Below are 23,486 nucleotides of genomic sequence, written 5' to 3' on the forward strand. Positions count from 1 at the left end.
CTGCTTGGATCCGCGTAACGAAAGTCTCTGCGTCCTCCGGTTTGCCAAAAGTCAGTGTTTTATCCTTGTACGTCACCAGGAGCCTGGCGGGGAGAAGCATCCCGTGTCTTATCCCCATGCTGCGGAGCTGTCGTCTCACAGAGTCGAACTCTTTCTGCATCTTATGTATGCCGGCTGCCATGTCCGGGTAGAAACGCACTGGTTTGTCCGGTGCGTTTCTATTTGTACGATACGACGAAGGGAAAAACAGGGCACCCTTTTGAAAGTCTTTAAACATTTATTGTATCATTTATTTTTGCAAAATAGATGCATTATACTCTGTGCTTTTTCAAAGACAATGACACTTGGGGTTCAAATGAAAGCACTGGGCTGTAACATTATTATGTAACATTATTATTCATTATTATGAAGATATTAACAAACTGTAAAGATATGAGTGCTTTGATATCTATATATAAATTTGGATGCACAGAAATGCCTGAAAGCAGTGGAATAAAGGAATAAAAAGATTTCAGATGATTAATTCAGGGGGTCCGTCTAGCCATCCATCCATTTTAATATGAATTAAAATACAGTCATGCAAGACTCAAATGCAACGTCAAGAATAAAACACAGTGAGACATGTTCAAAGAAAGACTCTCTATAAGAAGTCCCACGATATGAGCAAATGTATGTAAGGAGATACTGTAGCAGACAGGCAGCTTCACATCTTCGCCATGTTGGCGATGACTGGAACGAAAAAACAGACAAACAAGAGCTTTAAGCTTTTCTGCAAATACTTTTCATGTGTTTGTGTTTGCACGTATCTTTTATCTTCTTTACTGTCAGACAGTTAAACACCAGCGAGGCTGCAGCTGAAAGAACAAACGAGAAATGTCTTTTAAACATTACTTTAATGAAATGCTCAATCATGATGAATCAGATTCTCCTGCGTCTTAGGAAAGTAAAAATAAACTAAAAGTACACTAAAAAAAAGGGTGAAAACTAGCATATGTGGATAAATCTGGTATATTTACATGATGAATTCAATACACATTCATATCTGACTCTGCTGCTTTGTCAACAGCAGCTGTGTTGCTTCCAGTCAGTATCACGTGCTGAGTTCTTGTGCCCTCCTCCTCCTTTGCATCTTTTCAACATTTTCATGTACAAAAATGTTGATGCACAAAATCTGCCATAAAAATCCTCATACAACAATATTGTTTTTTGCTTCATTTTTCATAAATGACTCATCATCATCATAATCACCTTGGTTAGATACAAGAAGAATCATATAGAAATGAAAAAGGTATAAATCTTCTGACCGAACCTGCTGGGACTGTGTGAGGTCCTGAGGCTAAGAGTAAGGATTTATCCACAGGAGAGCTGCGTTCTTACAAACAGTAACAATATAACACACCACATATAATAAAATCACAGCATGGAGGCCTGTGGGCCCAGCACAGCTTGCTGCAGGGGAATCTGCCCGGCAACAGGTGACTCGGAAGGGGTTCATTGAGGACAAGACACACAAGACACACACAATAGGGCCTGTGCATACACACACCATATCTTAACTTGTTTTGCTCAAAACTGCTACGTGACTTTTCCGGTGTAAGTGACCGTTTAGCAATAACAGGGAACATCTGGAGTAGGGAGTGAAGGGTCTCCAAGGTCCGATGTACTGGAATGTTCTTGGATTACGGGAATTGATACTTAGATTTCCAGTAAATCCAACTGTTTTGACGCATAATGTTCGTCATCAACTGTTATAAATACAACTGTTCATCTGTTGTTCTGGGGAGACTGGCTTTGAAAGTCTGATGATGCTCATCTTCCCCACATATATATGTGCTTAATAAAATCACTATTTTGACATCTACTGGGACTCTGCAGTCGTTTGTCTCTTCTTCAAAGTCCGAACCGTGACACATCCCACTGTGTAAACCTGACATCTGTGGAACAGCTGAGCTGTATGATGTGTACAAGGACACAAAACATTATTTACCATCAGATCCCGAGCCCTCCGTGTGTTAATCAAGAAACTGCTGCTGTGCTACATCCATGAATAATGAATAAATTAGGAGCTAAAGCTAAAAGGACAGTTTATTTGTACCATCTTCATGTGAACACATTCAAGAACATCACAGATGAAAGAAACATTAAAAACTTCCACACTACATAAAGCAAGAAAAATAGTTTCTCTTTCAGGTGGTTTCAGAAAAACAAAAACATCAAACACCTCCAAGACTCTCTTTGAAAGAACTAAAAACCTTTATTCTCATGGTCCAATCATGAGTGAACTCCCCGATGAAGCCTTGTGTGCTAAAACATGTCAGAGTTTTAAAGGTTAAACATGAGTTTCCAAAACGTTTTGCTGGAGAACAATGAACTATTTGACTGAGTTTCAATTATTTACAGACGAGCAAAACCAGGACAGAGAAAAAAGGACAAAACTGACTCAGTAAAACGACAGAAAATAAGATCCCATGTAAATCTGTATTATGTAGAAGTTCAGCCCAGCAGCCAGTTCAGTTCAACACAAGTTTAAATGATTCTATCTGAACTCTGTGGAGCCTGATCTCAAGCTTTTTGAGTCTGACACTGAAACCAGAGGATCTTTCTGTCTCTTCAGATTCACTGTGATCCAGTGATGGGAGTGATTTCAGCCCTGAGTGATCACGCTGATGTTTGCACAGAGCAGATAATGAGGTGAATGTTTGGGCACATTGGTAACAGTGAAAGAGTTTATTAGTAACGTGGGATCGTTTGTGTTTGGAGTATGAACAGAGATTCCTGAAGCTCTTGTCACACTGGTCACAGCTGTAGTTTCCTTCCATGTGTGTACGTTCATGATAGATACGATGACCTGAACGTGAGAAGTTTCTGTCACAGTGTCTGCACTTGTATGGTTTCTCTCCTGTGTGGACTCGTTTGTGTGATTTAAGCTCAACTGCAGTGGTGAAGGATGACCCACACTGATCACAGAGGTGCTTTTTAACCCCACTGTGAATCAGTTCATGGCGTTTTAACGCACCTGATGTGGTGAAGCTTCTCCCACATTCTTTGCAGTATTTCAGTTTGTCTCCAGTGTGTCTACGTTGATGTAATTTTAGGGTGTCTTTTCGACTGAAAGTTTTTCCACAGAGGTCACAACGAAAGTCTTTCCCACCACCACAGTGATGACAGGGTTGAGAACTGGATCCATCTGTGTCGCTCTGCTTCTAAACAAAGACACAAAGACAGTGTAAGTCAGTCCTTCAACATTTTTATCCTGAACGTCGCCTGAAATAAAGAGCATCTCTGCAGACGTCTAATTACATTTTACTGTTTCAGTTAACACACTCAGTTTACTGGGCTGCAATAACTACAATACTACCACCATAATACTACAGTAATACTAAAATCATAACTGACATGAAAATCTGAATAATCACTCAGAGCTGCTTTTCCATGCAGTAGAATTGCTAACATGCTAACACAGTTTAATGAGCAGAGTTGTTCCAAACAGTCAGGCTAAAATGACAAGATAACAATATAAATACATACCTCACAGTAACTGCACTTGTAGAGTCTCTTTCTGGTGTGGATCTGTTGGTGTCGTCTCAGGTAATGTGGAGATTTAAAAGTCTTCTCACACAGGTCACATTTATAAGGTCGTCCCTCAGTGTGGGTAAACATGTGTTGTTGTAACTGTGCGTCTATAGCAAAGTATTTGCCACACTGTTCACAGCAGTACACATCATGTACGGTGTGAATGCGTAGGTGTGTATTTCGGTACCATCTCCGGCTGAAAGTTTTTCCACAGATGTCACAGCTGTATGCCTTAATTCCAGAGTGGGTAACTAGATGCCTCTGTAAGTGGCTACTTTGAGTAAAAGCTCTGCCACACTGATCACAGCTGTATGCTTTAACTCCACTGTGGATGAGTTGGTGTTGTTTTAGGGAACGCTTCCAGGAAAAAGACTTTCCACACAAGTCACAGCTGAACGGTCTCTCTCCAGTGTGGATAAACTGATGACGTTTTAATTCAGCCTTTGCAGTAAAATCCTTCCCACACTCGTCACAGCTGTATGCCTTAATTCCAGAGTGGGTAACTAGATGACTCTGTAAGCTAACACTTTGAGTAAAAGCTCTGCCACACTGATCACAGCTGTACGCTTTAACTCCACTGTGGATGAGTTGGTGTTGTTTTAGTTTATACTTCCCAGTAAAACCCTTCCCACACTCGTCACAGGTGTATGTTTTCTCTCTCTTTCTTCTGTGAGGTTTGTCGGCCTCCTGAGAGCTCTGACTTCTCGCTTCATGTTGGTCCTGCAGTGACAGAGATACAAACAGAGGCAGTGAGTGAAATGCAGTCGTGGAACAAACTCAACCTTCAAACTCCCTCCATTAACACTAGTTTTAAACCTGAAGGTGGAGCGTGGCACCAAACACCTTAAAGGTCTCTTATCCCCACCTGCTGGTAGTTCTAACACATTACATCCAACCTGGTGTTAAAAATAATTCATGACTGTTTAAACACTAAAATCATGCCCATCCCTCCTGATTGTATGTACACACACACACACACAGTTGTTGTTTGTAATACATATTTCTATAATTTGTATAGATTTATACATAATTATTCAGTGATATTAAATCCTATGTTTGTTTATTTGTTTATTCAAAAGGAACCCCATTAGCTTCCACAACAGATGTTGCTCATCTACAATCACATAAAATATTACACAATAAAGTGTATTCAAGATATCCACATAATTTGGCTCTTACATCAACAGTGAGGTGTCACAATTAAAATAAAAGCAATCAATAACAATAATATCAATAACATTGAGGCACATTCCACAAATACCAAAAACAAATCATCTCTTACAATATTACAACAACTAAAAGTTCTGTAAATCGACATTTAAATGTTCATTGAAGTTTTGAATAGTTACTAATTCTCTAATTTTATAAGGCAATTTATTCCACTTGAAAGTTGCTCTAAATATAACAGTTTTACAACAGTTACTTTTAACTCGAGCATTTACTAAATTGCAGTTTGTTGAAAATCGTGTAATATCATTATGTATTTCATCTGGATACTGCAGCTGAGCAGAAATAAATGTGGTGTGTTTAACAGAATTGCGTTCTTTATAACTACAAGTAAGCCATAGAATATTTTAGCCTGTACAGGAAGCCAAGAAAGCTGATAATGCATTTTATCGATATTAGTATTTGAGATGGCGCGATGCCACTTTTTAATGTCCAATACCTCTTCCGATATCATATGGATATCTGCCAATACCGATATGTTTCCGATATAACATTTTTTGTAATCAATAAAACTGTTTTTTAAATTAATATCTTGCTGCATTTTGTATAAGTTCATACTCAAGTTTTAAAAACAAGACACTAAAGCTATTCTGCTATACCAAATGAGCCCTTTCCTCATCAGTGACAACGATGAGGCCGTCTACAGGGAGGAGGTGGATCGTCTGGCTGAGTGGTGCGACACAAACAACCTGCTGCTTAACACCGAGAAGACCAAGGAGCTCATCGTGGACTACAGGAGGAATGCTGACCCACATCCACCCACCTACATTAAGGGGACGGCTGTGGAGCGTGTGAGCAGCTTCAAGTTCCTTGGAGTCCACATCTCCGAGGATCTCATCTGGACGACCAACTGCTCCAAGCTGGTCAAGAAGGCTCACCAGCGCCTCTTCTTCTTGAGGACTCTGAGGAAGAACCACCTGTCCTCAGACATCCTGGTGAACTTCTATCGCTGCACCATCGAGAGCATCCTGACCAACTGTATAACAGTCTGGTACGAGAACTGCTCCGCCTCGGACCGGAAGGCGTTGCAGAGGGTTGTGAAAACTGCCCAGCGCATCGCCGGAGCACCACTTCCTGCCATAAAGGACATCTACAGGAAGCGGTGTCTGAAAAGGGCTGGGAAAATCATCAAAGACCCCAGTCACCCATCACATGGACTCTTCACCCTCCTGCCCTCTGGGAGGCGCTACAGGAGCCTCCGGACTAAGACCACCAGGTACCGGAACGGCTTCTTCCCCACAGCTGTCAGACTCCTGAACTCTGCCTCCTGACATCTGACCCACGTTAAACTCATGGACTGAACATACACACACCCACAACCACCTACACACACACACACACAATGGACAACTGTACCCTCAAACACACAATAATAACATGGACTGAACCACCACTCACAACCACTAGCACTTTATATAGCCTCTGTAGAAATTATCCACATATCTCACTTATCTTAACTGCACCACTGTATAATTCTGTATAAATAATCATTCTGTATAATATGATAATTTTTAATTCTACAACTGTTTATAACTTGCATATTTCCCATTTGTGTACAGCCGTTTATCTCATATTTCTGTATAGTTTTTCATATTTATATCCTGTTCATAGCTTGTACTCACCACAGCCTGTACATACTTATAGTTATAGCATATTCATAACATACTTCATACCGTGTACATTATAACATACCATAATAGACCCATTTCTGTAATATACTTACATATCTATGTTATTGCTAATATATATTGTAATATATCTATATCATGGCTAAAGCACTTCTGGATGGATACAAACTGCATTTCGTTGCCCAGTACCTGTGACATGTGCAATGACAATAAAGTTGAATTCTATTCTATTCTATTCAAATATTTTATAGCTCAGCAACACACATCAATCTAATAAACTTAAACCTGCACCATCCTTCCTATTCTGGTATTTTAAAGAGTACTTATCAGAAATATTAAACAACCTAACTAATAGAGTTGCCAACTGATGCACAGATGGTACCTTCCCAAAGGAAAAAGGACTATAGCTTACCAGGGTGTAAATTAGACTTAATAGTTACCATATACAGTAATGGATTTCTATACATTTAATCAGATGACCACTTTGGTTGTAAGATTCAGATAATTATTTATTAAAACTTAGTCCTTTAAATGAAATAACAAAGAAAAGTATTTTTGTGCCTCCCTTTTCTTGTTAATGCCCTACCTGCCCCCTGGCAAAGGTTTGCTAGAGCCGCCCCTGCACAGTTACCAGCTGTCAGCTACTTAGAAAACATGAGAGAAGAAGAGGCAGCTGCAGCTTAAGGACACAGACTAACTCCAGTCTTTTTTTCCTGCATTCTAGCTGAAGTACGGGACAAATCGCTTCCTTTTCGCCTCAGTATGGAAAAGATTAAGATTAAAAATGCTGCGGTTTGGAAGCATGTAGTGAGGCTCCAAATGCTCCACCAGTTCGCCGACAGGTCTCGCAGACAACAGCCGCTCTATCGAGTGACACATACTTCTCTGATAAGCAAAGCTGGGTTACGCCAAGTAGCAAAACATCTTTCATAATTGAAGAAGTGATACAGAAAGAGCATTTCATAGCCATAGCTATGCCTTGTCCCGTTTTCTTAAAAACAGTCGATGTGCTGAGACCATGAAAGGTGGTGATTTATGGTAACGCCGAGTAGTTTAATCTGGGTGACGTGTTCTAACACTGGCTATGGAAAGACTCAGTTGTGGGCTGTTGACTAATCTGCTTCTAATTAACATAGATTTGGATTTAGATACATTTAAAATCATGCTAATGAGATTCGAAGTGCGTTTCTGAGATACCGACGAGGCCTCCCTTGCAAGTAAATCGATCGGTCACTGTTGTCTTGTTTTTCTTTCACGGGAATAAGTCCTGGAGACAGCGGGGTCTGAGTTTAGACCCAACAGGTTCAGTGAAGAAAAATGTCTGATTGTAATCTGAGGGGTTTTTTTACATTAAGAAAAAGGCACCAAACATCAAACCAATTTAAGCCTAAACAGTAACACATGAAAGTAGAGCAGGGCGATATGACCAAAAATATTAACAGTGCAAATGCAAAATTCCTCGGAGCAAATGTCGGCCAATTTCCACTGGAAATGCCTTTTGGTTAAACTGTCAGCAAGGAATTTGCATTTGCACTGTGAAATTTTTATATAACTTCAATACACATAAAAAAACAGCTGTTTGTTTAAGTGAAAATGCATTGATGGGATTTTTTGCACTAATAAAGTTGTGGAGCTGTAAAGTATTTTGTCTCGCGTCAATTATATCGTCAGTTATATTGTTATCGCAAATTTTCAAATGTATATCGTGATAAATATTTTTGGTCATATCGCCCTGCTCTGTCTGTCACCTTCTTTGTTGAGCTCATTGTTTTCTCTGTAGTGGCTGAGCTGAGTCCAAGTAGCTGAAAATGTTCCTCTGCTGCTCCGTCAGACTCTTCTCCTCCTGCTGATCAGCTGGGACACAAAACAGATCTTTGTTAGGCTCCACACTGCACTGAAGAGTCAAAGTGTCTCATATGTTCATCTGACAAGTAAAAGAACACATTTTTGCTTCCCGAGGTGGGCAACTTGTTGGAAACAAACACAAAAGGTTTGAGCACCGATACAAAATTTAGCAGTATAGCAGGAGAGACTGAGGCCTGTTATTAGAATCAAATGCCCAGTGGGCCGACACACCAATATAGAGATATATATATATATATATATATATATATATATGAAGACAGCACAGAGGCACTAATCATGGCAGCACAAGAACAAGCCCTGAGTACAAGATCCATAGAGGCTGGGGTCTATCACACCAGGCAAGACCCCAAGTGCAGGCTGTGTAAAGATGCCCCAGAAACAATCCAGCACATAACAGCAGGGTGCAAGATGCTAGCAGGCAAGGCATACATGGAACACCATAACCAAGTGGCCGGCATAGTGTACAGGAACATCTGTGCCGAGTATAACCTGGAAGTCCCGAGGTCAAAATGGGAGATGCCCCCAAGGGTGATGGAGAATGACCGAGCTAAGATCCTGTGGGACTTCCAGATACAGACGGACAAAATGGTGGTGGCTAACCAACCTGACATAGTGGTGGTAGATAAACAGAAGAAGACGGCTGTAGTGATCGATGTAGCGGTTCCGAATGACAGCAATATCAGGAAGAAGGAACACGAGAAGCTGGAGAAATACCAAGGGCTCAGAGAAGAGCTCGAGAGGATGCGGAGGGTGAAGGTAACGGTGGTCCCCGTGGTAATCGGAGCACTAGGTGCGGTGACTCCCAAGCTAGGCGAGTGGCTCCAGCAGATCCCGGGAACAACATCGGAGATCTCTGTCCAGAAGAGCGCAGTCCTGGGAACAGCTAAGATACTGCGCAGGACCCTCAAGCTCCCAGGCCTCTGGTAGAGGACCCGAGCTTGAAGGATAAACCGCCCGTAGGGGCGTGCTGGGTGTATATATATATATATATATATATATATATATACATACATAGATTCTGGTATTTTAAAGAGTAAGCAACCTAACTAATAGGGTTGCAAACTCCCAGCAAAAAAAAAAAAAAATAGGGAACCACCCCCCACCCTCCACCTCATGATGCTTAATCAAACTTTAATTTGATGCAGGGTGAAAGAAAATGCACAGAAATAAATTATTTTTCAAGAATAATTAAATAGATTCAACAACTTTCTTCAACGGAATTGCAGAATTCACAGATGGTACTTTCCCAAAGGAAAAAGTACTAGCTTACTAGGGTATATTAGACTTAACAGTTACTATATACAGTAATGGACTTCTATACATTTTACATCAGATTAAAACTTTTGGTGTAAGATTCAGATAATTATTTATTAAAAGCTAGACATTTTAAATGAGAATAAGAAAGAAAAGTATGTCTTTGTGCCCCCTTTTCCCTGTTCATGCCCTATCGGCCCCCCTGGCTAAACTTTGCTAGATCCGCCCCTGCACAGTTACCAGCCGTCAGCTACGTAGAAAAAGATCCTGTTGTAGAAATTAATATTAAATAAATTCTAACAACAGCTTATCAAGCTTAAACGTGCTGCTGTTGTTCAGCCGCTGGTTTCCTCTTTCTGGTGCAAAGTGGGCCGAAAACAAAGAAGAGAGACGGACTCGCGACAGAAAAGCCGATCAGCTGATCATTAAGCAGTTTCATGAAGTAGCGGCAGGAGAGGGAGGGAGAGAGAAGAGACAGTCGCTCCATATATCGGTTGTTAAGCTTAACGTGGGAATGCTTTACAAACATTCAGAGATGAATGTGTGTGTGTGTATGTGGTGTTAAATAGGCCTATACTACTGCGCTGTGATGTCGCTCGTAAGGGTGAAACTCATTGTGAAACGTTTGAGAACCACTGCTACAGAACAATGGAGATTTCCCTTATATGGTAACACCCTCAACTCACGTGACGCCCAGAATTGTACAATACTGATGCTTGAGAGCGCGCGTGTGATGCAAGTATGTGTAGAGTGTTGAGCGCGTGATCAGTGGTGAGAAAAACAACTCACGAAACTTGACCTTTCTATACTCGTGGCTCACTTGCACTTCTAATCTATTCGTTTGCACACTTACACACACACAGCTGCTGTTTCCTGTTTTGCTACACTCTGGAGAGCCTCGCCTTTAACGGTCTTCTCTCACAGAGAGCAACAGAAAACTTCATTCAGAAAACTTCGAAAAACTCAAGATTGACTGAACTCAGTTCAAAGTTACCTTGGCACTTACCTTTAGATAGTGATGGCCCGCGTGAAGCTGACGCTCCGGAGCGTATATCGAAAAAAACAACACACTGGTTCAGAAGCACTGTGTCGAGGCTTGCTTCGTTTGGCAAAAGTCACGTGACCAGTGACGTCTGAAGCTTCATTACGCACGTAACTGCTTCGGTACCTGATTCAAATGGATATAAGGAAGTGAATCATTCGCGGGATTTTGAGTTGATTTTGCTCAATTTATTTTATCTGCAGAAGTGAAAAACTTGAAATGTCCAAAATCATCTTTTCATAATGTAAATATCATTACAGCATATGACTTTAGAAATACTTCCATGTTAATTAAAGCTAATAAAGACTAAAAAGTGTATTTGACACTATACGTAAATTACATTGCTGCACATTTTAGAAAATCATTTTGTTTATTGTTTTTAGGTGACACAGGAAGACCGCATACCTGCATATCTACCAACTTGCAGTGTAGTTTCTGCACTCCACAGCCTCTTCTGTTCCATGCCAGAGGATTTTCTCTAGGGCAGGAGGAATTATTTCTATGACAAGAAACAGACTCGGCCAGTGCACAGTAAAACTAATCCTCTTTTTAAATTAAAATAACAAAAGGGCTACCTTACATAGATCATGTTTTTACTTTGCAAGTTCACGGTTAGGGGTGGGTTTTGATTATCGCTCTTCTGATTACAATCCATTTTAAATTGAATAAAGTGATATTGATTCATTAAAATCCTGAGTTGATTTGTAAATTAAACGTTATTTTACCTGAAACGCCAGCATTTCAGATTAAACCTCACAAAATTTTGTCAAACACCAAACAGCTAAAACATACAAACGTAAACACAGAGCGTGGACCCGACGGGTCAGAATCAAATTTTGATGTGTCGGCGGGTCCGCGCTGTGTTTACCTTTTTTTTCGCTGGCTTCCGCAGCTGCAGGTTTCATAACTCTCTGTTTACATCTCTAATTAAGTCTCACAAGTGTCAGCTTTCTTTTAATAGATACAAAAATATGGATATATACTGATAAATGATCAGAATTATAATATTTCGGACTGTCTGAGGCAAAAAATTCCAGATTACAATCTAATTGAATCGGATCCTGTATCGAATCAAAATGATTCTACAAATCAGTGACGATACCCAGCCGTACTCAGCCCCCTAAGCATTTTCCCTTTCCAGTTCACAATCAATCCTACCCCTAGGTCAAAAATATGTATAGGACAATTGGCCTAATCTAATATTTTGTATGAACATACCTGTCCAGCTGTCCAGTGATTAAATGCACAAGTAGATGGAGGCAGGACTTTACAGCGGGAGCATACTCCATAATGTGCTGTACATTATCATATGTATATTATATATATTGCTCACGTATTGTATTTACCAACATCAAGGAGTCATAAGCAAAGAAAGGCCACACCATGGTGCATGTTTACATATGGAAAGTTTATTGATGAAAATGTATTAAGCAAATAAGCATTACAATTTTTTCAGCCCCCCAATCGAGGAAAAAAAAACAATTACATGTTCAAAGCAACGCAACGGTGGCCCAATATCAGAGAGAACTCTTCATAATTTTCGCCACCAGATGTCACCGAAGAGGACTGTGTTGAAAAGCTTCGAGTAATGAACCGTTTTTCAATACAAGCTTCAGTGCTTCAGAAAGCTTCATTTGGCCATCACTACCTTTAGATGTGAGAGGTAGTGATGGTCCGCTTGAAGCTGACGCTCCGGTGCGTGTCAAAAAGATCAACACGCTGCTTCAGAAGCACTGTGTCGAGGCTTGATTCGTTTGGCCAGAGTCACGTGATCAGTGACGTCTGAAGCTTCATTTAGAACGTACTTTTTTTTTTTTTTAAGTTTGACGAGCATCTTGACTTTTGGTCTTTGGATATTAACAGTCCTGGGTATGTGACTTCTTGTTTAACAGAAATGTTACAGATAGCATTTGCAGTGCAGCCTTTAATTGCTAGAAATTCACATTTTTTAGATTTAGACATAAACCAGATGCCTCAGAGAAATCACTAATAATACTAAGGGCTGGACGGATTTGATTTGCATTCTTCAAGAAGTGTGGTGTCATCAGCTAGCTGGCTGATGATGAGCTCCTTATCAGCTATGGTGATTCCTTGTAAAACAGGTCAAATCTTGGGGTGGAGTCTTAATCATTTTAATTGAGCTATTGCCTTTTGTGTACAAAGTTTTGAAGCTTTACAGAAAAATTATCCAAAGCCCAATTTTTTTCAAAGAGTGGAAAATAAATTGATGTTCAATTGTATCAAAAGCCTTTTAACAATCCAGGAAGAGAATGAAGCTATTGTCAGATACCAAATCAGAGTAATCAAGTAGATCCAAAAGCAGTCTAATGTTATTAGAAATGTGTCTGTTTCTCATAAAGCCTGATTGTGTCTCATCGATAATTGTGTCCAAGAACTCTTTAATTCTGTTATCAAGTACTAAAGCCATAACCTCATAGTCATTATTGAGCAGACAGATGGGTCTCCAATTATCAATAAGAAGTAAGTCTTTGTTTGGCTTTGGAATAAGTGTTATGAGACCCTGAGTAAGAGTAGGAGGGAGGGTGTTATTCTCTATACTTTCTATGAAAACCTGCAGTAAGAACGGAGCACTTCCTCTCCATGGCCTTATCAACATCCAATCTCCAGACTTCAGACTCTGCTCCTGAGGAGAAACAGAATCATCTGGCAGATCATTTGTTCTCATGACTTCTGTACTTTTAAACATTTTGAGCATCCAATCTGCTAATGTGCTCTCTCTTCTGCTTTTCTATCATCACTACAGAAGACTAAAACTCTAAATGCTCTACCATATATAATCTCTAAGAGTCAGACCGTTCTCTGTTGGAGTAATCCTCATGTACATCTTAACTAGTTCTATACAGTCTAACCATGTCCTGCCTGTCTCTTCCATTGACTTCCTAAGTCTTAGCTTTACTGTGCCGTTAGTTCTCTCTACCAACCCTGCACTTTGTGGGTGATATGAACAATGATGTTTTAGTGTTATCCCTAGATGCTGTGCCATTAATCCAATCACTTCATTTACAAAGTGTGGACCATCATCACTATAAATAGTCTCTGGAATCCCGTGTTCCGGGATGATATTCTTACATATTGCTTTGGCAACCGAAATGGCATCTGCTTCCCTAGTTGATTGATTGATTGATTGATTGATATACCTTTATTAGTCCCACAAGGGAAAATTTCATGTTAAGGCTGTCGACCTATTGCACGCAAGGGCGGCGCCATCTTACCCTCCAACTAGAGCTGGGCGATATGACCCAAAATTCATATCTCGATATTTTTTTTTTTAAAGCCATAAAGTAAGAACAAAAAGAGAGTTCTTAGTCAAAGCTGTTTCCCAGATGTCACTCAGGCACTTTTATTAACATACAGCATAGATGTACATGAAAAAAATATTCAAAAATAAATTATGAGCATTTATTAAATAATAATGCTCCATAAATAAAAGAAAAAATGTTGTTTTTGTGCATAACAAAAAGCTCACAATTGTGAAGTCAAAATGTAAACTAAAAGACGCTGAGCATAATAACAGACAGATTTCAGAGCAGCTCTATTCCCAACTTCTACTGCGTGACTGACAGCCTGGAGTTTAAAATCCTCTTTGTAACCATGTCTCTTAACAGGTGCCATTTATGGTCCTCATACACAATACGGTAATATTACGTTGAAGCACAGTACGTATCACTCCGCGAGGCTCCTCGGTAGCCGTAATGCTCCGACAATCCATCAAGCGGTGCAGCTCCGTAGCTTACTAAAGTCGTACTAAAACATTTTTTGACAGATTGCATAGCGCTGTGTACCACATAAAATCAGTTCGCGGTCATCAAGCACAACCAGAATTCATACATAAGGCGCGCTGTCAACTTTTCAGAAAATGAAAGGATTTTAGGCCGTGCAGCGCCTCTGGGCTGCATGGCGTCAGCGTGGTTAGCTCGTTAGCTTGGTTAGCTCGTTAACACGTTGACGCCATCCAGCCCCACGCACGGGGCGATGCGCAGTAACTCGTTAACGGAGATTTGCTGTGTCCATCTTGTCGCTGCCTGCAGGTGAACCGATGGGGGAGGAGGGGGAGTTGTGTTCAGTGAAGGAGAGAGGCGAGGCCGAGTAACGTTGCGTTAAGACAAAAGTGGACGAAAGAGAGGCAAACTTGCGGCTCCACAACTATAATTATAACATAACATAGACTATATCGATATAAAGGATATTGTCACATCTTATATCTTGTATAAAAATATATCGATATTTTTTAAAAACTCGATATATCGCCCAGCTCTACCTCCAACCAGACATACATTACACAAAAACATCACATGGGGAAGACAGGTCAGAGAGGTATAACAATGGAAAATGCACCACATGAGGAAAGATAAGGAGAAAAAAATAACTCCCCCCAGACTGAGCTCCAACAGGGAGATCAGTTTGAGAACAGAAAAAAACACCTCTGCACATAGCACATGAAAAAACTCTTAATACACCAAAGAAAAACATGATAAGCAACAGGGGTGGGTAAAGGGTGAGAGACAGCCAGTGTAGACAGTACATCCGGGCCTGCAGCCTATGCGCTGGTCTCCTTGATTCACCGTCAGCATTGGAAGGGAATAAGCGTCGAAGGCGTTTGGAGGGGGGATGAGTGTACATCTGCATGTGTGTATATGTCTGTGTGCGTGTATGTGTCCAGAGTTCAGCTGAGACAGTGTCCTTCGCCCTGCCAGGCTAAGTAAACAGTGTTCCAGCCAACCCAGGTGGCCTTGCATAGAATGGGAAGAACCCACTTTGAAAAAGGGCACACTATCACTAGACAATACTTATAGTTATTACAGCTGGACAGCTCTATAAAATCCATGTGAATAACTTGAAATGGGTGACTGGGTCTGGGGAATTTCCCTCTCTTAGGTCTCAAATTACCCCGAGAATTGTGCTTGCAACATATCATATATGACCTGCAAAATTTTTCAAAGGTATTAAATCCTAGAGTATGAAAATGTTGCACTACTGCTGCCCACGGCCCATGGCTCAAAATAGCAGCAGTCTTATACAATTTCTATGGCAGTATTGGTTTATTGCACAGACAATAACACCATCCTGCAAGCTCGCTCCTTCTGTAAGCCACAACCGTTTTTCCTGCAGTAGGTGAGTGGGCCTGCATGTCTGCCAGTGCATCTTGTATAATAGGCGATGTCTGTTGATGTTGCACTGCTAAAATGTGAACACCATGTGCTCCTAAAGCTGTCTCTTTTGCGATCTTATCTGCAAAAGCATTCCCTAATGCAACTGGATCTTTCCCTCATATTGTGTATATTGTCTCTCTGCAGCTTTACACCCTTCCGTTAAAGCTAGCATCTCTGCTGCTTAAGCAAATATGAAACATGCTAGTTGTCCTGCACAGATAATTTTCTCACTATCTACTACAGTAAAACCTGTTTTAGCCTGTCCCTCTGCTGTTGTAAAGCTCGAACCATCAACAAACCAAACCATTCCCTCATCAAGTGGCACATCTGTTAAGTCATCCCTCGGCTTACACTCCTTCTCCACGTGCTCTCTACACTCATGAGAAGTGCCCTCTTCTTTCGTTGGCAAAAGAGTTGATGGATTCAGAATTGTGCATCACTTTATGGTTATGTGTGGTTGTAAGAGTAACAGTAACATTAAAGACAAGTGTCTTGCAGCTGACAGAAATGTAATTTTAGTCTGCAGTAGTAGACATCTACCTCGTGTGGAACTAACAGTGTCAAAAGGTGAAATAAACTATTTCCTGAAACATTGTACAGCTTAAGCTGCTGCACATACTGATCTCACGCATGGAGGTAAAGCACAAGAAACTAGAGCTAATCTTTTTAGGTTAGTAAGTTACTGGCTTCACTTGTGGAAAAAGTGCTGTTAGTTAGTTCACAGTCACCTGGCATTTGTGCTGTTCACAGAACAACAAGTCCATCGCTGGACCTCCTCTGCGCTGTCACTTTTGGAGCTTGGCACGCTCCCTTCATCCCTCAGGTTCTCATGTTCCAACGCTGCGGACGATTTATGGCAGAGAACGTCGTACACCTTAGTTGTCTTCTTCAACGTCAACGTTGAAACGCTTCCACTCCTTATGGTTGTTTGCTGTGCAAAGACTCCTCTCGATGATCTCCTGGAAGCCCAGTAGCACAGCTCTCTGCGTGATGTGTGCTGTGCTGAAGGTGATCTCTGATCCTCCTGAAGCCTCAGCTTCCATCTTGTGGACGATCCCCTCAGTCACTCCTTCTCGTCATGGCACCTCACGACATCTGCAAATTAAAAAAATGACACTCATCTCGCCACATGGCTTTCGCCATGTGTCAACTCCCCAATGAGACATGTTCAAGAATGTTGCACATTTTCTCTAAAACAATCTCCAGGTTTCCCACTTGGAGCAGCTTCACTCCAACCTTTAACCCTGTGCAAAAACATTAGTCAGTGGTTAAATGTTTAGATTGTTTAACTCCGAGCTCCAGCCTGTATCCTAGAAGACAAAGTCTTCAAGTTAAAACAACTTCACATTTGCAACCAACTGCAACTCATAAGTGTAATAAAGTATTCAGCATCACAGAGACAAGGATCATTGCAGGTTTATTCTAAATTCATCCAACTCTTACTTTTTCCATAATTTGCTCCAAATCATCTCAACATCATTCCACATTGTAATCAGTGACTTTCCTTAAGTTTGTCACTCACCATGAGCCCAATAGTGGTCAGATAATGAGCCCCATGTAACTATTCTGTAACCACTGCACATCTGTTCAATTGTCACTTGTCTGTCTGTGCTGAGTCCTTTACAAACACTCTTAAAGAAAAACAAACATCAGCCAAACACACGGTTCATCCTGGTGGTCAGGCATCAGCCATCCAGATTCCAGAGGTGCTATAAAAGGTCATAAAGTTAAGTAAACGAGCAACAATGGTTTCAAACACAGTATCACACTGTATTCACTTCTCCCCTGTAACATCCACATTTTCTCCAATATTTTCTCAACAACACAGTGTAATTTCATCACCAACATATAGCCTGTAACCAGTTTTCTTCACACAAAATCTCAGTAATCCTGTGGTAGAAAAACATTAAGTTGTGTCCTGCTGTAAATCACATGATCAAATCACATGATTAACCATCTGTTGTAGAAAAGAAATGTAAATGTTAGCGCTGCACAGGTGTATACACTCTTTCTCACAGTGATCTCTGTGAGCAATACAAGGTAGTGAATAACACACCCATGGTAAATTCACAAACACAGAAAATTTTAAAATAAAAAAGTTAAATTTGTTGAGTTCACATAGTCATGTGACCCAAGTTTCCTCCTGTGGTCTCCTTCTGTTCCTGCAACAGAGACACACACAGCGATATGTAGCCGGGCTGGCCTTAAACTCTGATTGCCGTTAGTTCTCTGCGTTGTGTTGTGCAAATGACCAGAGGAGTCAGCTCTCACTTTGCCAGCTGGACGGGTTTATTCTCCCATAACTGTTTAAAATAAAAATAAAACAGTACAGCAACTTCACTTTACTGGACTTCTGCATGTACACCTCTCCTCAGCGGGACCTCTAGGCGACTGAGGTGCAACATCACAATAAAATCTAATTAACAAATAATACTGCTAAAATGTATTTATAATCATATATAACAAATGAAAATGCACTGCATCGTGACCATATAGCGACAATTACCTCATCAAAATTATACTTTAGGGAGACTTCATTTACCAGTGGCAATTTTACATATTTTCTTAGTTACATATATCTAACAGTAAGTTGAAACAGTGAACATGAATCACAAACAAACAAAAGATATAACCAGCACACATGAAACAAAAATAAAAGAGGGAGCTCACATACCTGTTTAAAATAAAAATAAAACAGTACAGCGACTTCACTTTACTGGACTTCTGCATGTACACCTTTAAGGGAGAGAGAAGGATAGCGGACCACATGAGAAGCCACCTGCATGCTCATATGCTCTCATCTGAGAATGGCTAACTAGCATGTTACAATAAAGTGCTGTACTCGACAGAGAAACAATAATTCACACTAAAACATCTAACAAAACTGTGAGACAAAATGCACAGAGGGAACGAGCAGTGTTTGAATTACTTTTAGTTACTTTAACTGTGTTTATTCACTCTGTAACTGAGAACACTAGCGTACGCTCACCTCTCCTCAGCGGGACCTCTAGGCGACTGAGGAAAATAGCACGCAGCTACAGGAAGTGACTTCGTGGGAAGTCAAAGGTCACACAAACAAAATAAAAGCTCCCAAAATATAAATACAGAAAATAAACATATATAAATAAACACATATACATAACCAATACTGACAAAGCAAAATAACACTACAGGATGGATCTTTGGTGAAATATAAATTATTTTTTAATACACCCGTTACATCCACCCCTCCTAGATTTCACCAAAATCCAGAACAGTCAGGTGAACAATCTAATTGGAACACAGGGACAAATCTACAGAATTTATGGCTCCTAGGCACGGGTTTAAACCTCCGAGCTATAAGCTCTAGTCTCAGCTGTATAAGCTACCTACCAGATAGGTTCAGAAAGAGCATGAGGGTGATCAGGCCTCAGCCTTTCTTAGATCAGTGTGATGCCATTTACACCACACACATTCCCAGCCATCCACACACATCAATACCTTAAAACATATTATGTATCTAATTACACCATAATGACACTATCCCTTAGAACCCAAAAAAAAAAGCAAGAAAGATCTCTAAACACCTGGGTTTACTTAAAACAGCGTAAGAAGAGACTGAGACCTTCTGCTAACTGAATTTGCCAAACGCTCAAAGCCAAAAGGCCTCTGAACCATGGACTCAATGAGTCGATTAACTCTTTTACTAACTCAGCCGGCTTGCGTCATGACAACATTGTCCGGCGCTGCCCGTGGCTGTCCTTGTGGACCCACATCCGTTGGAGACATCTGTGCGTCGGCAACATGTACTGGGGCTACTGGCAGGGGCTTGGTGTGTGCATCACGATCTGTGTCTGATGGATGCAAGTGAGTGAGTGCAGTTTCTGGAAGTGTATCTAACAGAGACGGAGGGCCTAAGTCAGGTTCTGCTACTAAACTGTCCAAGTCTGTGTCTCTCTCTGAGCAGTCCCCTCCCACCAGGGAACACTGGGTTGAATCCCCTGCAACCACCTCTGGAGCTTGCTGACTTGACTTGCCCAATCCTGAAAGTCCCTCACTCAGGGTCTCCTGACTCTCATCATCATCTGAGTTGATCCAAGCACTGGTCCTGTCCTCTGCAGTCTCCTCATCCAAGGAATCTAACTGGTCTGATGCACATGCCCCTTCCTCTGATCCAGTGTCACCCAGTTCAGCTGTCACTACTGGCAGGAAGCTGATATTCAAAACCAGGTTGCGATGTACCACATTTGTGTTGCCTCTGTCATCTTCCAACTTGTATGTGTGAGTCTGCAAATTTCTGTCTCTGACTGTGTACACTGTTGCATCCCACTTGTCGGCAAGTTTCTTCTTTCCTCTTTCACCCTTGTTTGCAATGAGTACTCTGTCTCCTATGTTCAGATGAGTGCCCTTTACTTTTCTGTTATATCCTTTTGCCTGTTTGTCCTGTTCCTTGATGGCATGGGTCTGGGCAATCTTAGCTGCCTCATGAAGATGTGACATGAGTGTTTTCACATAACTTTTGTGATCCACAACTACAGGATCACAGAGCACCTGTTTAAACATCACATCAATGGGGAGCCTCGGGATGCGGCCAAACATGAGCTGAAATGGGGCAAAACCTGTGGTCTCATGTACAGTTGCATTATATGCAAATGTCAGACTCTGTCTTTGTTGAAGCCACTTGTTCTTTTCGCTGAGGGGCAAGGACCTAAGCATGTTGCCAAGTGTCCTATTAAACCTCTCAGTCCCTCCATTTCCCATGGGATGGTATGCTGTAGTATGGGATTTGGAGACCCCTGAGAACTTGAGCAGTTCTGCCAAGAGCTCACTTTCAAAATTTGCCCCCTGATCGGAGTGAATCCACTCAGGAAACCCATACACACAGAAAACATGGTCCCATAGTTTCTTAGTCACCTGCTTTGCAGTCTGGTTTGTGCAAGGGAAGGCATGGGCTAGCTTAGTGAAATGATCTGTAAGGACAAGAACATCTACTGAGCGTTGCTTACTATTCTCCGCACTCCAAAAATCCAAACACACCAGCTCCATAGGGGCAGAGGTTCTGATGCTCTCAAGTGGGGCTCGAGCAGAGGGTTCTGGTGTTTTGGCCAGGATGCATCTTTGACAGCATTTGACATACTCTTTTATATCAGACTCCATCTTCGGCCAAAAGAACCGTTGTCTTGCCAGATATAAAGTCTTCGCTTGCCCCTGATGTCCTGCAATATCATGGATACTGTCTCCCTGTGAGGCAGTCTTACTTGCTCCGGAACCCATGATAACAACAACCGTGTCACAGACCATGCCTGCTCCGCAGCATTCACACAACAACACAAAATAGGCCTACTCCGGACTCACACCGGACCACTCGGGACACCAACCCCGTTCTGGGACCCTAACCCCGTTCTGGGACCCTAACCCCGTTCTGGGACACTAGCCCAGTCGCGCGATAAAGCCCAATGAAGGGACGCTCGGGACACAAACCCAGGGCGATTTCAAAACCGGACACTCACCGGACGCTTGGGTCCTTGGGCGATTTTACCAAAACCTCTTTTTCGGGACCCTAACCCAATTGTGGGACACTAACCCAATCTTTCGCAATTATAGAGTCACTCTTTCAACTTACTCGGCGTTGCTTAGCGTGTAATATCAGCCTCGGATCCCGCCGATCGTCATTCGTCGAGGAGAGAAAACACAGCTAATCCACAGGCCCGATGACAAATTCTCACGTCTTGCTGACGTCAGGGTTCTCTCCTGAATGCCGACTCCAGGGCTCCGGCGTCGAAGGACAAATTAATGATAGGTTTGTAGCTTAACCCTATTCGCTGGAACGTTGAAGGCAATGTAATTACACAGCAAGCAAGACACGAGTAGGCAAAGTTCTTTATGTTTCACGTGCACGGGAGAGAACTGGACAGGCGCCGTTCCTTCGCTTGACCCCAGTTGCTCTCGTCCGCTCCCCCGTAGCACTGCTCTTTTATTGTGGTTCCATGAATATGCATAGGGTCATTAACATATAACAGCATACCCAGGTATACATGTGAACAAAGAATACCCTGTGTGTGTGTGTGTGTGTGTGTGTGTGGCCATAAAATGACTTCCTAACCCTGTTGGCCTGGAAGTCCAGCAGTTCATCTAAACAAAATGCACTTAGACTAAAACAGGCATAGATACGTTTATCCTACCATAAAACAATAAGACAAGGTACGACCTCTCCCATGCTCCCAGGATGTGGGTGTGAAAGCCAGAGTGCTCTGGAATGCACACAACGTGTGTCTGCAGACTACTAAGGATCAAACTTCTATTAATCTACAACTAATTATAAAACTCTAAGCATATATGAGTAGATATTTCTAAGCATAAATGACAATCAACAATACAAAACCTAACAGATACCATTCAATGCCTTTGCTCTGAGACTGTCAGGCAAAACAAACTGGTGTCTCCTTTGTTTACTCAGGGGGTCCTTTGTGATCCGATAGAGAACTCCATTTTGGATCCTAAGCCTTTCCCACTGTTTAAATAACACCATGGCTTTCGCATCGAATCCTGCCCTTTCACACCTGGAAGGTCGTCTTCTCCTTGTGACAAATGGTAAGATCTTTGAAATACTGGGATCAAGTTCCTGGCTATGCTGGAGTTCCTCTAGTGTGGACACAGGAAATGACTCCTGTCCTGGCAACACTAGGTCCTGAACTGACTGGAACAGTTCCACAGCCCTTGTTTCAGCAGCCAGATCCCACTCACTGTGAAAATCCAGGATTGCCTTAACATCCATAGCATCACACCCAGGCTGAGACGAGGGCGGCTGCAGTCCTGTGGTGCGGAAAGGTGGTGTGTCCACACGTTGACCTTGGACCTTCAACCGGAATGCATTTTGTATTCCCTCAGAACTGACACTCTCAGATTCAGCGAGGAGGTGACTGTACTGCTCTGTGATCAGCCTATGGCTGACTGTTGTTGCAAAGGGGTCTCTGCTGAGAGCATAAGCTACGACGTTCTTGGTACCAGGTATGTGCTTCAGATCAAATGTGTAAAGAGCAAGCTTGGACACCCAACGCTGCTCACAAGCATCAAGCTTTGGTTTTGTCATGATTTAGCTGAGAGGGTTGTTATCTGTCCACACTGTAAAGGGATGACCTCTTAGCCAGTGACTGAACTTCTCACACACACTTCATTTCAATGCCAAAAACTCTAGCCTGTGGGCTGGGTACTTTTTCTGTGAATTGCTCAGGGTCTTACTGGCAAAAGCAATTGGACGAGCTTTCTGCTGTCCAGCTGGTATTTGTGACAATACAGCACCGAGCCCATCTAATGAGGCATCAATGGACAATATCAAAGGCAAAGAAAAGTCTGGATGTGTAAGGACTACACAATTCAACAGCTTCTCTTTCAGATTAGACAGAGCTGCCTCACATTCTTCTGTCCAGTCAGAGGGCCTCAGTTTTCTGTGTACACCAGCATTGGTGCTTGTTTTAACTCTCCCTCTCCTCTTTTGTCCAGCAGTGAGGGCAAACAAAGGCTTCGCCATAGAGGAGCAGCTAGGGATGAAATGCTGATAGTAGAATATCATCCCCAGGAATGACTTAATCCTCTTAACTGATGGGGTGCAGCGATCATCCTCCATCAATTCAGCCTTTGTCATCTTTGCTATGACCTCAACCTTTGCTGGGTCCACAGCCACTCCATTGCCATCTATAATGTGGCCTAAAAACTTGACTGATGACCTCATTAAGTGGCATTTCTTAG

General features: G+C 41.8%; 1 protein-coding gene across 3 annotated transcripts; it reads right to left on the reverse strand.

Annotated features, from left to right (window-relative positions):
* Nucleotides 1-425: 425 nt before the first annotated feature.
* On the reverse strand, nt 426-10,751 carry LOC134634036 (gastrula zinc finger protein XlCGF7.1-like). 3 transcript variants are annotated; one of them, XM_063483067.1, is made up of 5 exons: nt 10,555-10,740; nt 8,177-8,282; nt 3,529-4,293; nt 3,017-3,200; nt 426-729 (listed from the first exon to the last, which is right to left on the reverse strand). In XM_063483067.1, the coding sequence occupies exons 2-5, from the start codon at nt 8,192-8,194 to the stop codon at nt 704-706; spliced, it is 993 nt and encodes a 330-aa protein (XP_063339137.1). In that variant the 5' UTR covers nt 8,195-8,282; nt 10,555-10,740; the 3' UTR covers nt 426-703. The 3 variants fall into 3 exon arrangements, 2 of the variants coding, with proteins under 2 accessions (XP_063339137.1, XP_063339136.1); XM_063483066.1 differs by lacking the exon at nt 426-729 and having other exon boundaries at nt 2,068-3,200; nt 10,555-10,687; XR_010094800.1 differs by lacking the exons at nt 426-729; nt 3,017-3,200 and adding an exon at nt 5,564-6,123 and having other exon boundaries at nt 3,534-4,293; nt 10,555-10,751.
* Between the last annotated feature and the right edge of the window lie 12,735 nt (nt 10,752-23,486).

Source organism: Pelmatolapia mariae, linkage group LG9 (genome assembly GCF_036321145.2).
Source record: "Pelmatolapia mariae isolate MD_Pm_ZW linkage group LG9, Pm_UMD_F_2, whole genome shotgun sequence".
Lineage (NCBI taxonomy): Eukaryota > Metazoa > Chordata > Actinopteri > Cichliformes > Cichlidae > Pelmatolapia > Pelmatolapia mariae.

Excerpts from the sequence above, each read along its gene's own strand:
- LOC134634036 (XM_063483066.1), bottom strand. Across the intron at positions 3,201-3,528 it reads ACAAGTGCAGTTACTGTGAG|CAGAGCGACACAGATGGATC; the intron begins GTATGTATTTAT and ends TTTGTTTAGAAG.